The sequence below is a fragment of the Cnephaeus nilssonii genome (assembly GCF_951640355.1).
Source record: "Cnephaeus nilssonii genome assembly, chromosome: 2".
In the NCBI taxonomy this organism is placed as follows: domain Eukaryota; kingdom Metazoa; phylum Chordata; class Mammalia; order Chiroptera; family Vespertilionidae; genus Cnephaeus; species Cnephaeus nilssonii.
In genome coordinates this window covers 5,204,640-5,222,116 of record NC_137073.1, presented here as the reverse complement: position 1 = coordinate 5,222,116, position 17,477 = coordinate 5,204,640, and the positions used below count along the sequence as shown (strand labels likewise).

Genomic DNA, 17,477 nt, shown 5'->3' with positions numbered 1-17,477 from the left:
TGGTTCCCATCATTGTTCACACGCCTCCCCACACTCTGTGCCCAGCCCAGACCCAGGCCTCACCTGGGGGGATGCCCGCCTTGCCACTGAGCGGACACCACGTCACCGCTTTCCGGGGGGGACGGCGCTCTCTGTCAGGGCCATCTCTAACGCTCTAGAAAACAGGCGGCCTGTCCTGTCAGTGGCTGTTCCCTGTGGCAGGCACACCCCGCATCCCGGCCTCAATCTGTCAGTTAGGGTCTTCTCAGGGTGGGGCCTGCAAGACTAGACTCCCAGACATTTTGGCCTCACCTCCTGCTGCAGACTCAGGGGCCTCTGGCCCTGGAGGTGAAAGAGTACGTGTGTGTGGACTTGCCAGGACTGTCTGCCCGTCACCTACTCCTCTTCCTGCTGGGCCAGCGCTTCTGGGCCTCCAGCCCCACAGGCAGCCACTCAGGTAACTGTGCCCTACCGGGCACCTCTGTTTTAAGGGAGGGGTCCCTTCATTACTGGACACAACTAGAACACGGCGACGGTGAAGTCAGCAGGGCCCTGAACCAGCGGACACCTCCAGTGAGCTGCCTGCAGGCCGGCCCTGGGTTCGGGAGCCGTCAGAGCCCGCACAGGGAGCCAGCTCAGTCAGCACGAAGGCCCGAGAGGCAGAGCCTGGAATTATGGGGCTTCGCCTCAGAACTTGGGAGGCTCCTGAAACCTGGTGGCGTCCCTGAGGGAGAGCAGTGCCGGTGTGGACAGCGTCTCTCAGAGCCGGCCTGGGGCGGAGTGAGGCCGCTTCCGAGAGAGGGTGCTGGCCCTAGGCCGGAGCTGGGCCTTCTGGGCCCTTCCGCCCTGAGCACTGCGGCCAGGATCTCCCAGCCAGACCTGTGGAGGCCCCTCGGGTGCCGAGGTGGGTGTTTTACGCAGGACAGAGTGGACAGGCTGCAACGGCAGACAGGCACCCTGGGCCACCCTCGGGCTCCTACCCGGCCCGGCAGGTGCAGCTGGAGCCCATTAGATACCTGACAGCCGCAGCCCTCGCCCCTGAGTGCCTCCCGCATAAGCCCTCCTGCCTTGCAGTCATGTGGGTTCCAATTTCACGGGGTCCTTAGGACCCAGATGGGGTCAAACCTGGGATGGCCAGGCAGAGCCACAGGTGGGGTGGGAGGTGGCCAGAGTGCCCGAGCTGAGAAGCAGGTCCCCGAGAGGCCAGGACTGGGGGCACCACAGACACCCTCCTGAGCACCCTGCCCAGACCCCCGGCCCGGGCACTGCGAGGCCCAGGGAAGACCCGGAGACACAGCGGAAACAACATCCTGTGTGTTATTAGGGAGGGAGTCAAACCGTTCTGGCCGCCGAGGGGGCTGCGGGCGCGGAAGGACAGAGTCTCCTAGGCTGACTCCTTTGCTTGAGCATCTTGGGCTTTTCTGTGGAGAGGGCTGCCCTTTGCAGGTCTTTCCTGGACTGGTTCTTCAGGGAGGACACCAGGAAGGCACACTGAAACAGGAGGGAGGGTTAGCAGCACCCAGCGCAGGGACCCCCAGCAGGACGCACACACACACACACACACACACACACACACACGGGCGCGCATGCATCTGCTAGGATCCTTGGATTCCTCTTTCTGTCCCTCGAATGGGGGCACAGACACCGTGGATCGAATCTATTAACAGTAAGTACCATGTACGGAGGGCCTGGGTGCACCGGGCACTGGGCCAGTTAAAACCTGGGTGTCTCAGACCCTCAAAGGTCAGGCAAGTGCTATCTTATCCCCATTTCACAGATGAGGAAACCAAAGCCCGAGGCCACGCTACGAGTATCCAGAGGACCTTCAATTCACACCAGGTGGGCATGGCTCCGAAGCCAGTGCTCTTTCCATACGTGGCCCAGCATCCACATACGCTGGGCAGCTCGCCTGCGACTAACTCACCATGCCAGCAGAACAGTGTGTCACCCACCACTGCCTCTCCTCACCAAAGCTCAGGAAATGCCACGGAATGTAACTAGCACCCTGGGCGTGTGGGTCAAACCATCATCACCCCTGAGAGCCTTTTACCTGCAGGCTCATGCCCATGTACTTGTTAGCATTTCTTGTGAATGAGTTTATCAGATTAGAGACCAGAGGAGAAGGATTCAAAACAAACAAACACAGAGGCCATTTCTGGGAGGCCCACCCAGGGGAGCCCATGCAGGACAGGGAGGAAGGGGACGTGAGGGTGGCCCCGCCGTCCCGGAGCTCAGCGGGTGCTGCTCTACAAAGGCAGTGAGTAAAGTGTGAGTCAGTCTGAGTCTCCTCCACTGCCTGACTATGGCCACCTGCAGGCTCTCTGTCCATCCGCAGGGCTGGCCCTGCCCTGATCTTCCCCACCTGTCGGAACCGTACCTCCACCTGTTACCCACAGGCCCCAACAGGCTGTGAACTCACCTTTGTCCCAGGCCCACCCTCCCCGCACCTACCACGCTCCCTCCGCCTGTTCTCGGTCTCCTGGTCAATGGGCACCTCTGTCAACCATGACCCCCAGTGGGGAGCTTGGGAGTGCCTCTGGGATTTCTTCCCCTCCTTCACCCCGTGCCAACAGCCACACCTCTGGTCAGTTCTTCCCCAGCTGTGCTCATGGGTACTCCTCATTCCCATTCTCACTGCCACTGACAAGATCTGGCCCTTTCTGCCTCTCTAATCTCACCTTGAACTGCTCAGCTCCCTTCTCTGAGGAAGTTACATTTTAGTGAGTCTTGAATAACAAGGACAATCCATGGACGACCTGGGAGGGGCTGACAGAGCACGGAGCAGGTGCAAAGGCCCTGAGTTTAGGAATTAGCTCGATGTGTTCAAGGAACGCAAAGAAGGCCAGAAAGTACAGCTCACCGACCTAAAATCAATGCCGTATAGGACACCCTCGTGTTTCATCTGAAGCCTCGGGCGTCCGTGGATCAGGACATGAGGGGGGAAGCTGATATGGGATGAGTTCATGTCACCCAAAAGATAGGTTGAAGTCTGAACCCTGGGCACCTGTGACTGTGACCTGACGGGAATAGGGTCTTTGTAGGTGGAAGTAAGGCATTAGTGAGTGAGTCCTACTGGAGAAGGCGGGCCTTAATCTGATATGGCTGGTACCACTACTGGAGCAGAAGGGACACAGACGCAAAGAGGGAGGACAGCGTTGTGAAGACGGAGACAGAGACCGCGTGCTGCATGAGCCAAGGACTGCCAGCGACGAGGACGCCCTCCTTGCCCCTCTGAGCCCTCTTCTCAACTAGGCTTCAACTTAGTCCTGCTAAACCCAGCTTTAGCAAAGAATCTTGCTAAGCCAGGTGAGTTAGAATCCCCCGCCAGTGATATTTGATCAAGTCCTTCATCCCCCACCCTGATGTCTAAGTTCTTGACCTGCCTTCCGAAGGAATCCTGCTAAGTCCATTTAGCAAGAATCCCCCTATTCTCGAAAGTTAACCAAGTTTCTCTTAGTAATTTCCCATTCGTGATCCGTCACTCTGCCATTGGCCATAAACCCCAGCTGTCTTCGGAGTTGAGTTTGATCGCGCTCCCTTATTGCAAGAGTCTTGCATAAAGTCTTCCTTGACATTGTAACAAGCATCCAGTGCAGTATGTTTTCTTTAACACCAGCTGCCACTGACGGATCCTACTCAGAGTCTTCAGAGGGAGCACGGTGAAGCGTGTGGTGTGTGGGGAGTGGATCTCCCCCTTGCGGGTTCTTATCTCACTAAGTTTGAAGAATAAAATTCACAGACTAAAAGTACTTGTTAGTAAAAGGGTGGAAATTTATTGGAAGCAAATTCGGACTCCCACGTAGGGAGGGGGTCCCAAGGGGGTAATCCCCAAAGCCTCTTTTGCTAAGGTTTATAAATGCTGTAGTTCTTTGTCTCTTCATGCTCCCTTCTAATTGGACCCCTTCCCCATTTTATGACCTGTGCTTTTTTGTTGGCCACTCTTGGAAGTTGCAGAATATCAGCTTCCAAGTCCAAAACCCACGTGGCGTCCCCCTCTCCATCGCCCCCTTATCTTGTAACATTCCTCTGTCTCCTGTGAAAATGTTTCCCTCTTTCTGCCATCTGTCCACATTTCTCTATACTCTGTGAAAGTTTGTTTCCTTCTTCCCCACACTCTGTGACTTTTCTTTATCCGCTGTGAACGTATGCCTTTTGGAGGTTCCAAGCCCTCACCTATGCATTCCTCCACCATGGACCCTCTTTATTCCCAAGACTCCCTAAACCTGCCTATTTTATCCCTAAAATTCCTTTCATCCTGACAACTTGATTTCAGACTTCTGGCCACTGAAACTGTGAAAGAATGCATGCCTGTTGTTTTAAGCACCTAGTTCGGGGGACTTTAACAATATAGAAGCCAGTGCACACTTTCCCCACCCCAAGGCATACCTTTTGCGAGTAGTTGAGAGCCTTTTCCATCTCAGACATGATGGCATTGATGTCGTCACTTTCATAAATGCCTGGAAACAAAGCATTTATGGGAGAGTACCCAGCAGGGCCTGTGGAGGTGACCTGAGCTGGAGGGGCAGGGTGGGGTCTTTTTAAAATATATATATTTTTTATTGTTTTTTTTTTACAGAGAGGAAGGGAGAGGGATAGAGAGTTAGAAACATTGATGAGAGAGAAACATCAATTGAGTTAAGTACATTCACACTGTTGTGCGCCATTCCAGCTGCCTCCTGCATGCCCCCTACTGGGGATGTGCCCGCAACCAAGGTACATGCCCTTGACCGGAATCAAACCTGGGACCTTTCAGTCCGCAGGCCGCCTCCAGCCACTGAGCCAAACCGGTTAGGGCCAGGGTGGGGTCTTAATGGCCGAGCTGACCAGCCCCAACCCCGACAGTCCAGTGGTAGTTACAGCGAGGTTACCAACAGCGGGGATGGCCATGGGGCCCGGGACCCCGCACCCAGCCAAGAGCTTGCGCCACAGGAAGAGTGGATAGGAGCAAGGGTTCTGGTCCACTCCGGCGAGTAAAATCACCCACCTGGGTTACCTGAAGTGGCTAATGTCTGTAGTAAATACTGCTGACTACTTTGAGAAGAACTAGAGCACAATGACTAAGAAGACAGATTCTGAAGTTGGCCCATGTCCTACTTTTAGGCTGTGTGGGGAGGGGAGAGAGTTTTTTGGCATCAGCTCACAATTCTTATGCCCAAGTGGCATATTTCGGGGTGGCGTAGTCCACCCCAAAGCTGTCACGATGAGCAAATTGGATGCTCTGTGTTCCGTGAGCAACTGCCTTGTCACCCAGCTGTTGTGAGCATTCCCCTTTGGGAAACACTAAACTACGGGACCTGCAGTGCTCCTTCCAGCTCCAAAGTATTTAAAAATAGTTTTACTTTTCTTTTTGACTCAAAAAACTATGGTAAAACAAGTTACACAAAATGTACCATTTTAACAATGTTTGAGTTAAGTACATTCACATGTTGTGCGCCATTCCACCATCCGTGTGCAGGGAACGCGTGCTGACTATGAAGAGCAGTTTTCCATTTTTGAATGGGGTTTTCACGCGTCGCTTTTCTGGAATACATCTATGGCACCGGGAGCAGTGCTGGTACTGAGAAACGCAGAGAAAAAGAGGTGGGGAACCAGTCAACACTCACGCACCTGTGTCGCCAAACCAGTGGAAACGGCCTGCAGCGGCCCGGGTGACCTCTCGGTAGGCAGCGGCCGTGTCGGTGCGGCTGGCATAGCAGGCAGGTGGGGTGGTGTCCATCGGCGGCTCACCCACGTAGAAAAGACACACGTTCAGCTGGAGGTCACAGCCCCCACAGGCCTCGGCCACGTAGGCGCTGAGCGTGGGCTGTGGGGGAGAGAGGGTGGGGGGTTCTTAAGCCCGCTGGCCTCAGATCAGATCCGCCTGATCGTCTTTCTCGAGGGCCTACTGTGTGCCAGGTGTAGCACTGGGTGCTGAGGACAGAAAGACGAATGAGCTGGGTCACAATTTCTCTATTTTGCGAGGGTATGGTGGGAGCTGGACCAGAGAGCCTGATGGCAACCTGGGAGCTCGTTAGAAATGCAGCCTCTCGGGCCCCAGGCCAGACCTCCAGAAACAGGTTCTGCATCCAAACAACAAACATCCCAGGCGAGTCTCCTGCACATGAAGTCCCGTTTGGAGAGCCATGCTGGGAGGGAGCTGCCAGCGTCCACCAGGGGAAGACGTGGGGTCACGAAGAATGGGGTGCCCAGGACGTGGAACACCTACCATGTCCTGGTCGGGGATGCCCCCTGTGAAGAGGTAGATGCCCTGCGATTGTTGTCTGTCCTTGTCCTTGAAGTCCACTTCCACCGCCTTGCGCAGGGCGCCGAGGACATTCCTGCTGCCCCGACACTGCAGGGTCAGGGCCCACCTGAGGCAGGAAAGGCCCTGCTGAGGGAGGCCGGGGGAGGCCGGGAACAGAGGCCGATGTTTGCAGGCTCGTGCCCAGGTCTGCCGGAGCGGGGGACGGAGAGAACAGCCCGCCCAGGCTGCCCGCAGGCCTAGCAGTGCAGCCTCTGCCCGCCACCTACTGCCAGGCGCTCTGTAAGCTGTCGCGGCTCACGGACACCATCTCGGGCCTCCAGCTCTCGACTGCGCTCCCAAACCTGAGGGAAGGAACGAGGCTCGTTCTCAGGCAGGAGGCTGGTCCACTCGGTGCCCCAGCTCTTGGGGCTCCCAGGCTCTAAGGAGACCAAAATCCTGATTACCCCCAAACTGTGGGGATGTCACCAGCCTGGGCCGGCCAAGATCTGGCTGCCATGACCTGCCCGGACGGCCACAGTGAGGGCAGAGCCAGGACGGTCACTCATACGGGCACTCCCTCCATGTCTTGGAGACTTGCGTGTGTGAACTGCCCCATCCCCTGGGAAGGGAGTCCTTTCTCCCTTTTTACCTTCCCTGGCACTGACTCACGCTCACAACACATGCCCCCCTATCTGTCCCACAGTCGGTTTGTTTTTAACCTTTTGCACTCGGATGTCAAGTGTGACTCGACACGGTTAGCATCGGTAGCAGCTCGTATGTCAAATTGTATTGAATGTATCAATAATTTGAAATATAAAAAAATCCAAATAAATAAGTTTGTATGAAAAGAAACTCCAGTTTTTTATTCTACTGCCGCGCTTTGTAAAATCTGGGGTATTTAAAAAATTAAATCCCGAGTAGAATAAAGGAATCGAGAAAAAAGCAAGCGAGTGCAAAGGGTTAATATGCATCATTTCACCTTTTCTATGAGGCAGAATTTAGATCCTTGAGGACTCCTCCCTTCATCCGAGGAAAGGTGCCTTTTCTGTGGTTCAAACTGATTCCCACCTGGACTCCACCTGGCACGGCCAGTCTCTTCAGTCTCTTCTGAGCCTTGCACACGCCTGCCTCCCTCGTGGCCACGCGGCCCGAGGGCAGACTTTGTGTTTGAACTTCTGCGCCTGGGCTTTTAGTAAAAGCTGGTTGAATGAATGGTTGGATGGATAAATGAATGAAAACATTGCCTAAAATGTTTCTCTAAGCGATTTTTCCTGGAATTTATTATGAATAGACTAGTGGCCCGGTGCACTAAATTCGTACACATTAAAAGGGGATTAGTTAGAGGAAATATTTTAATATTGCTATTTGCCCTTTCTCTATAATAGAAGTATCAGATATTAAAGAAAATTAGTAAAATGTATATGAAATCTTCCTCCTGTCAGAGTCTGGGGCGCACCACGGGACCCAGAGTCAAGTCCCCGCCCACACACGTGCACCTTGAAATTGCACAAGACCCAGCCCCAGCCAGCCCCACCCCCACTGGGCGAGATCCAGACCCGGCCCACTCCACTTTGTCAAGCCCCGCTGGGCGGGGGGCGCAGCCTCAGGTCCCCCAGCCCAGCACCGGTTGGGGGGGGCACAGCCTCAGGTCCCCTGGCGCTGGGGTGGGGGCACGGCCTGAGGTCCCCCAGCCAAGGGTGGGAGGAGCAGCCTGAGGTCCCCTGGCCCAGCACCGGGGCAGGGAGCACACCTTGAGGTCCCCTGTCAAGCCCCGTCACACGGGGGGGTGCGGCCTCAGGTCCCCCGGCCTGGTGCCGGAGTGGGGGACACAGCCTGAGGTCCCCTATCAAGCCCCACTGGGCGGGGGGCACAGCCTCAGGTCCCCTGCCCTGGCCCAGCGCCACGCAGCCTCAGGTCCCTGCTGATTGCTTGTTAAGGCTCATTACGGGAACTTGGCCTCTGCTGTGGGTGCAGCCATCTTGTGTTAAGGAAACCCCATCTCCACTGTGGGCACCGCCATCTTTGTGATGGTTTGATGGTCAATTTGCATATTCCCTCTTTATTAGATAGGATTAGGCTCTGATACAGAAGAATATATAATATTAACTATTGCCCTAACCGGTTGGCTCAGTGGATAGAGTGTCAGCCTGCAGACTCAAGGGTCCCAGGTTCGATTCCGGTCAAGGGCATGTACCTTGGTTGTGGGCACATACCCAGTGGGGAGTGTGCAGGAGGCAGCTGATTGATGTTTCTTTCTCATCGATGTTTCTAACTCTATCCCGGGCAGAAATTGGACTTTCTGGCATCGGGCCAGAACACGAGGGTGGCTTTCTCTCAGAGGTGCTCACAGCAATCATTGTTCCTACACGGTGCCATGGGACACAGAGACCCGGGAGACTCTTTGGAGCAGGGCTTATGGGCAGCCATTGCTGTTTGCTCCACCCTGGTGATTCCCTGAGACCCCGCCCCACCCAATTTACAACCCCACCCAAGCTGTGTGCAGAGGCTTTTGCATATGAATGGCCTGGCCTTTTGCAATCTAAAACCTAACTAACTGCAGCTGGGTCAGAGAGCTCCAAAGCTTCCAAAAGAAGGCCTAAGGCCTGGCAGCAGCAGCCTGTCTTGCTTCACAGCTGGGCCTCCAAACCCTAAACAAAGAGGAGGAATCTGCAGATCTCTCTGTAGCTCCTGCTGGGTGGCCTCAGGCAGTGGCTGACTTTGCACCTCCTTGGAGATCCAAGAGCCAGTGTACCCAGTGGTCAGTGTGCGACCATACCAGAGTACAACTCTTCACATCCATAAGAGACACACTCAGGGGGCAGACTCAGTGAGTGCCAAAGCCCCACTGAAGCAAGTCCTGCCCCATAAGGGTGTCTCCAGCACAGAAGTTCTCCTAGCATAGACATAGCTGATCCTCACAGCCAATTGGCCTGGAGGTCAATTCCTCCCAGTGATACCAACAACAATCAACGCTTAACTACAACAAGACTGTGCACACAGCCCACAAAGGGGTGCACCAAGTGTGTCCACCTCAGGTAACTGGGGAGGCTGAGCCACTGGGCCCTATAGGACACCTACCACACAAGGCCACTCTATCAACACAGGGAAGCAGCCAAAATATGGAGACAAAGAAACAGGTCACAAATGAAAGAAATGGAGGAAAGCAAACTACTGGATATAGAGTTCAAAACCACAGTTATAAGGTTACTCAAGAATCTTCTAGAAACCTCTGAGAAATTTAGTGAGACCCTCAAGTATATGAAAAAGGACCAACTAGAAATTAAGCATACACTGACTGAAATAAAGAATAATATACAGAGATCCAACAGCAGACTAGAGAATCCCAAGAATCAAGTCAAAGATGTGAAATATGAAGAAGCAAAAAACACCCAACCGGAAAAGCAAAATGAAAAAAGAATCCAAAAACATGAAGATAGTGTAAGGAGCCTCTGGGACAACTTCAAGCGTACCAACATCCGAATTATGGAGGTGCCAGAAGAAGAGAGAGAGCAAGATATTGAAAACCTATTTGAAGAAATAATGACAGAAAACTTCCCCCACCTGGTGAAATAAATAGACTTACAAGTCCAGGAAGCACAGAGAAGCTCAAACAAAAGGAATCCAAAGAGGACCACACCAAGACACATCATAATTAAAATGCCAAGAGCAAAAGACAAAGAGAGAATCTTAAAAGCAGCAAGAGAAAAATAGTTAGTTACCTACAAGGGAGTACCCATACAACTGTCAGCTGATTTCTCAACAGAAACTATGCAGACCAGAATGGAATGGCAAGAAATATTCAAAGTGATGAATAGCAAGGACCTACAACCAAGATTACTCTACTCAGCATAGCTATCATTCAGAATTGAAGGTCAGATAAAGAGCTTCACAGATAAGAAAAAGCTAAAGGAGTTCATCACCACCAAACCAGTATTATATGAAATGCTGAAAGGTATTCTTTAAGAAGAGGGAGAAGAAGAAAAAGGTAAAGATAAAAATTATGAACAACAAAGTGACAACAAATACATACCTATCAACAAGTAAATCTAAAAATCAAGTGAATAAAAAATCTGACGAACAGAATAAACTGGTGAATATAATAGAATCAGGGGCATACATAAGGAGTGGACTGACAATTCTCTGGGGAAGGGGGTTGGGGGGTGCGGGAAGAGACTGGACAAAAATCATACACCTATGGACGAGGACAGTGGGGGGGGCAGTAAGGGTAGGAGGCGGGGTGGGAACCGGGTAAAGGGGAGCTATGGGGGGAAAAAGAGGAACTACTGTAATAATCTGAACAATAAAGATTTATTTAAAAAAGAACACTCCCTATTAGACATGAAGGTGTGTAAATGTATAGTTCAAGTGGGTCCCTTTGCTCTTTCTCCTCCAATTAGTTAAATGGTATGCAATTAAAACTATGTATAAAACTATGTATATACTTAAATTATATACAGCTATATACTGTATAATTAAAATATATAAATATATAATATTTAATTCTATTTTTAAATAGAATTTAAAAGTGTACATATTAAATTATTTATGTACAAAGTAATTTAAATGTATATATTTTACATAATTTAAATATACATAGTTTTATATATTTATATCTGTACTAGAGGCCCGGTGCACGAAATTTGTGCACAGGGGGGGTGTCCCTCAGCCCAGCCTGCACCCTCTCCAAACTGGGACCCCTTGAGGGCAGTTGGACATCCCTCTCACAATCCAGGACTGCTGGCTCTCAACTGCTTGCCTGCCTGCCTTCCTGATTGCCGCTAACTTCTTCTGCCTGCCGGCCTGATCACCTCCTAACCACTCCCATGCCTGGGTCCCGCCCATCTGCCCTTCCCTGCAGGCCTGGTCACCCCCAACTTCCCTCCTCTGCCGGCCTGGTCACCCCTAACTGCCCTCCCCTGCAGGGTTGATTGCCTCCAACTGCCCTCCCTTGCAGCCCTGGTCCCTCTCAACTGCCCTCCCTTGCAGGCCTGGTGCCTCCCAACTGCCCTCCCCTGCTGGCCATCTTGTGGTGGCCATCTTGTGTCCACATGGGGGCAGGATCTTTGACCACATGGGGGCAGCCATATTGTGTGTTGGAGTGATGGTCAATCTGCATATTACTCTTTTATTAGATAGGATAGAGGCCTGGTGTACAGATGGGGGCCAGCTGGTTTGCCCTGAAGGGTGTCCCGGATCAGGGTGGGGGTTCCCTTGGGGTGTGGGGCAGCCTGGGCCCAGGGGCCTGTGGTGGTTTGCAGGCCGGCCACGCCCCCTGGCGACCCAAGCGGAGGCCCTGGTCCAGCAGCCATTTCTGTTGGGGTTTGTGTGTCTTCTATAATTGAAACTTTGTAGCCTTAAGCAGAGGCCTGGGCAGGCCAGGGTGTGCGGAAAGCTTTGCTTCCTCCATCGCCGGGGGCAACCCAAGCCTCCTGCTCTTTCCAGCTCCGTGGCTGCCGCCATTTCTGTTTGGATTTGTTTACCTTCTATCATTGAAACTTTGTAGCCTTGAGTGGAGGCTTAGGCCAGCAAGGGCAGGCGGAAAGCTTGGCTTCCTCTGTTTCCTGGGAAACCCAAGCCTCCCTCCTGCTCTCTGTGGCTGTAGCCATCTTGGTTGGGTTTATTTGCATACTTGCTCTGATTGCCTGGTGGGCATGGCTTGTGGGTGTAGCGGAGTGATGGTTAATTTGCATATTACTCTTTATTAGGTAGGATAATTTAATTATATATAGCTTCACATAAAGTTAAAATTTAGAATTGAAACCCTAAATGAACTATTGTGCCTTGCCAAACCCAAGTTAGGAGCTGAGACAGAGGCATGCCTGGGGGCCCTTCTTTTCTCTCTTGTGTTTATCAGTTTGAAAGCCCAGCGGGGCGATGGGCGGAGTTGTTTTATCCTGGCTGATCAAGCAGTGTGTTTTGGGGCTGCTTATTACCTGCTCCCCAGTGGGACTGTTGTGCAACTATTTAATTATTCAATGCCCAAAACAAGATCATTCGAGTCAGATAAACAGCCCAAGATGCAGGGTGCTCAGAACATCTTTCGAGCCCGCCGCTTCCTGCCAGGAGCCCCAGCCTAGCGGTGACGCCCAGCACACGGCCTCCCACCAGGACCCCGGACGGGGAGCTTACGCGATGACATTGAAGGCGTCCTTGTTGGCCAGTTGCTCCTCCAGCAGCAGCCGCAGGGAGTGCTGGATATGAATAATGTACATGGAACTGGCCGCAGAGAGATCGAGCAGTATAACCAGCCTGCACAGAAACACAAGCTTCAGGAGAACCGAATCTCTCAGATAGTGTTCTTTTTGTTCCATTTTACTCTTTAAAGTGTTTTCCAGGGGCCAAGGTTTCTCTGCGGCTTGAGGTCAACAGAGATGGGTTTCCAGCAGATTTAGGGTCCTGGAACCTCCCTCTCGGAGCTCCTACCGCAGATAAGTCTCATGTAGAGATGGCCTAGGGCAGAGGCTGCTGCAATGGTTTTCATGTCCTTCCTCGTTTTACAGCACTAGCATTCAATATTGGTATATTGGGGTCTTCGAAGGGAAAACAGAAACAAGGTAAGCAAGTTGGATGTGGAATTATGTTATCTGGGCCTCTGGGGAAATGTTTGTATCTCTTTGTTTCCTTTCTCTGTTTTAAGATCTTTAGCCCCATTCAGGTTTTTCCTTCCACTATTTCAAATCTTATATTCCCATCTCCTCCCTCCGCTCTCATTTTGAGGCACCTACAGACAACAAAAGGAAACCCATTCGATTTAGAATCAGACAACCTTGGTTCAAGTCCCACTTCCGGTGTGACCTTAGGCAAGTCACAAAACCCCTCTGATCCTTGGTATGCTTACTATAAACTCCAGTATTTATAAGACGACTCCTCACAGGGTTAAGACTTAAAGGACATAATAGATGTATAGTATTATTACAAAGCATACTACTTTGTAAAGGTAACATAGCGAATAAGGTATGGAATGATAGTAATGGTTACAATGGGTACCCAGTGTTTCTCCTGCTCAGCATTCATTACGTCCTGTGGGGACAGCATCGGCTTTTCCTTTCGGACACCCCTCGGCCTCTATCATTCCACTTGCTTTGGGTGGAGCTGACCCCGCCCCAAGCTTCGAGAGTGGCATTTGGGAAGCAGAACATCACGCCGCCCGGCCAGGGTGCAGAGCTCGTGGAGGGCCCTGCCCTGAGTTCGGGGGATGCATTTGGAGGGGAAAGCCCGCCTGCTGCCCAAGACAAAGCCATCGGAGAAGAAAGCAGAGAGACAGTAAGAGATGGAGAGAGACTTCTGCCATACGTGAGTCGCTGGATCGAGCCATGCCTGTAGATAGCCAGCAAATCTGTTTGGAGTTTTCTGTTACCTTAACCAGTGGTCGGCAAACTCATTCGTCAACAGAGCCAAATATCAACAGTACAACGATTGAAATTTCTTTTGAGAGCCAAATTTTTTAAACTTAAACTTCTTCGAACGCCACTTCTTCAACATAGACTCGCCCAGGCCATGGTGTTTTGTGGAAGAGCCATGCTCAAGGGGCCAAAGAGCCGCATGTGGCTCGAGAGCCGCAGTTTGCCGACCATTGCCCTAACCAGACCGCACTAGTTTGTTCAGCCGTCTGCACTTGGTTTCTGTTGCCTCTTAATGGAAAGAACCCGAGTTCCCCAGGGATGACATTACTGAGGTTGTGAGGAGGGCCTCTGCTGATGGTTTGCTGTCCTGAGTCTAAGCGGTGGCTTCTGCTGCTTCCAATAGGGAATCCGTGCGCTGGGAACGTGCCTGTCGCACACCAACCCGTGACGGACGGGAACACTCCTCGGGGGAAAGTACCTTTTTTCGCAGACGGTGCGTGCCCCATATCCTCCTGCTGGCCAGCGAGAGCCACTCGATCCGCCTCTCATACATCCGCATGGCTCTGCTGAGCTGCTTCTGCAAAACCACAGGCCACACAGGGTGAGCGCCTCACAGAGCGTGGCGACTGAGGTCTGCGAGGGAAGGGGTGCACCCCAGTCGGCTTCCGGGAACGTGTGCCACGGCCATGGGTATAAACATCACGGACACGCTGCCACGAGGCCCCGAGGAGAAAAGTCTCTCATTGGCCCACATCGGGAGGAGGCAGATGTTGTCCCAAAGGGTTAGAAGCTTTACTTTTTATTTTTCATTAAAGGCTTTTGTTTGAGGCACCCAGGCCCGTGCCTGGGAGGGATGGGGTGGGGAAAGCTCCCAAAGTGCCCGGGGGTGGAGCACAGTCTCTGTTTACAGGAGAGAATCAGTCAGTGGCTGGGTATCTCCACATCACGGGGTGCCGCCCCCCGCCCCCCGCCATGCTCTGCCGGGCCCGTGGCCCACCTGGTATTCAGAGAGGAAGGGCAGGTCCACGTGGACATTCCTCACCGTCCCGTCGTGCCACTGAAGCTGTACCATTGCCTTCTGCACTCCGGCGTGGCCCGGAGGGGCGCGGGCGAATGGAAGCACACCGTGAGGAGGGGTTTTAAGTTTACCTTGGGCCCTGAGACTGGACCACATCTGGGGACAGGATGCGCCCGCCCACGCCCACCAGGTCACGGCTTGCGTGGCGCTGGCAGCAGAGGGCCTCAGGACACACGGAGGCTGCCCCCGGAGACTCTCCTGAACACGGGGTCTTTATATAAAACAAGGTGGGACGTTTTGCTAATAACAGAGTAAGAGACTTAAAAACATACTGGCCATGGTCCTTAGGTTTGGGAACCTAATAGGCCTTCATGAACACTTTGGAAGTCAAACTTGTTCATCTTCTTCTTTCATCCTCCACCAAACTGTCATATCCATGTCTCAAAGTATCATTCCATCCGCCTAGTCCAGTGGTCAGCAAACTGTGGCTCGCGAGCCACATGCGGCTCTTTGGCCCCTTGAGTGTGGCTCTTCCACAAAATACCACGTGCGGGCGCGCACGTACAGTGCGATTGAAACTTCGTGGCCCATGCGCAGAAGTCGGTTTTCGGCTCTCAAAAGAAATTTCAATCATACTGTTGATATTTGGCTCTGTTGACTAATGAGTTTGCCGACCACTGGCCTAGTCATTCATCCACCCACTGAGTCAATGATCCATCTCTCTTTCCTTTTATTCTCCATTCATTACTCCTTCCATTTCTCCATCTTTCCATCCTTACTTTCATCCTTTTATCTTTTTTATTCTATCATGTCATTCATCCTTCCATTTCTCCCTCCATCTGTTCACATGTCTTCCTTCCTTCCATCCATCCATCCATCCATCCATCCATCCATCCGCCTACGTGTCCATGCATTCATCAACTTTCATCCATCTACCCATTCATCCTTCCTTTCCTTCCTCCATCCACTCAGTCGTCCGGTAAACATTCATTAACTGCTGACTTGTTAGAGATACAGAGTTTTTCCTTTTAAAGGGTTCATAATCTGGTGAGATTTGGACATGTCATAAATACACAGGTTGACACATTATAGGAGCGATGGCAGGTGTCTGTACCAGGTGCAGTGAGGACACACAGAGTGAGTGTGTTCTGAGTGGGGAGGAGGAACCCTCACGGTGGAGGTGACTGTGGTACCCGATTCCCTCCCTCGTGCCCACCTCCCACGTTTCCTTTTCAGATGGGAGGAGAGCCGGCCCTCTCTGGGCCCGCAGGCCCTGCACCTCAGGCTCGGCCTTGACTCCTATTTCTGAACATTTGCGAAGGGAAATGCCACAGAGGCGCTCCCCTGCAGAGGACGGAGAGAATCGGATCTGAGTCACCTCATGGATAGTGGACGACACCGTTTTCTGGAGAATAGGCACAAATTCCTCAATGGGAGCGAACGCGTTGGGCGCCAGAACCTGGTAAAGGCTCAGCTTCTTGGCTGTGAGGACAAACGATGGCTTGAGGCACCGCGTGAAGACCCAGAGGGCTGGTGCCCTAGTCAGGGGCCTTCGCCCTCGGCCACCCTCCTCGGGCATTTACCTCTTAGGCCATTGACCTTGAGCCATTCTGCAGAAGTCTTGTCTAAGTTTGGGAACTCAATTGTGAGTGGAGCTTCGTGCTTTGGGGGTTTAGGCAAGAGACCTCTGAATGGCCCTTTGGCAATCTCTGTGGAAATCTAAATTAAAATGAAATATCCTCATCACATAATCACACTCTAGAGCTGCTGAGTATTCAGTCTCCCATCCACCCAGCTCCCCAAGGGGGGATCTTATTAAAGGCAGCTTGCCTTCCCTCTCACCATCCACACCCCACCCCCTTTCTGGAGATTTCTGGAATTCCAGGGGAAGAGAAAGATGTGCCCCAAAATTCACTTCCTCTTTCGTGTGCTCATCTTCCTGCCGCTTCCCCATCCTTATCCATTAGGGTCCGCACCTTGGCCTCCTGCTGAGTGGCCCCTCGGTGGCCCCAGCCCAGGCTCCGGGAACTCAAAAGCCGCTCTGCGCCAGTCACGTGGAGGCTCGGGCCCAGCCCGGCCTCTGCCCACATTGGTAAGCCGACCGGCTGAGGGCTGAGAGAGGAGCGCACAGCTCCCGGAGAAGTGAGAGGAGAACAGCAGCTCTCCAGCCTGGTGCGTCTGAGCACCGTCTTCATGAGTTTTGCTATATCTGAACACCACCGCACTGTTATCTACTCCATTTATTTCTAAATTAAACACATGGCATTAAAGTGTTTTAATACTCAATTTAATTTGCTTTCGAAAACAGACTCCTTTTTTTTGTACTTAAATAATTTTAGAAAGATCTACTGATGAGCCAGGTTTAAATATATAACTTTAAAAATACTAATCTATGTCTCGCCTTACAATCATCCTGTGAACCCCACACAGTACATGCATTTCATTTCGGGAAACTCCTAACAAGGTGTGGCCGCCCAGCAGACCCGGTTGGGTCAGAGCCGTTAGTTAACCTGCTGGCCTCAGTTTGCTCATCTATAAGATGGGCTGATAACAGGCCGGCCTAATCTACGGCTGTTGAAAGAGAAGAAAAGGCCTCAGAGAACTGAGCCCCCTGCCCCCTTCCCCCGCGCCCTCAGCAGATGAGAGGTGTGTTCATGACACGGATGCCATCGTGGTTCTGTGGAACCGGCAGGAGAGCTGGCCGACAGGCAGCCGCCTCCCAGCGCTCTCTGCCCACGGCTCGGCTGCTTGCCGTCTAAGCAGCACAGAGTGCCCACGGAAAGTTAACGGTCGTGCGCAGGACGCCGGCCCTGGATGAGGGCTGGGGAGGCCCTCTTAGACAGCCTGCTCTGTGCGGGTGATGTTCATCCCCACACTGGGGGGAGGAGCGGTGGAAATGCCCAATTTCTCACTT

At 52.4% G+C, this 17,477-nt stretch overlaps 1 protein-coding gene across 1 annotated transcript in view; it reads right to left on the bottom strand.

Moving 5' to 3' along the window:
• The window catches only part of VWA3A (von Willebrand factor A domain containing 3A), a gene marked incomplete at both ends in the record, with an annotated part of 66,152 nt that overhangs the window by 14,045 nt on the left and 34,630 nt on the right, over positions 1–17,477 (bottom strand). Inside the window, 11 exon segments of the mRNA XM_079789109.1 lie at positions 1,318–1,470; positions 4,366–4,436; positions 5,587–5,782; positions 6,185–6,329; positions 6,490–6,564; positions 12,332–12,451; positions 14,024–14,043; positions 14,045–14,122; positions 14,543–14,623; positions 15,942–16,045; positions 16,147–16,282. Of these exon segments, the coding sequence (XP_079645235.1) occupies positions 1,318–1,470; positions 4,366–4,436; positions 5,587–5,782; positions 6,185–6,329; positions 6,490–6,564; positions 12,332–12,451; positions 14,024–14,043; positions 14,045–14,122; positions 14,543–14,623; positions 15,942–16,045; positions 16,147–16,282 (1,179 nt within the window).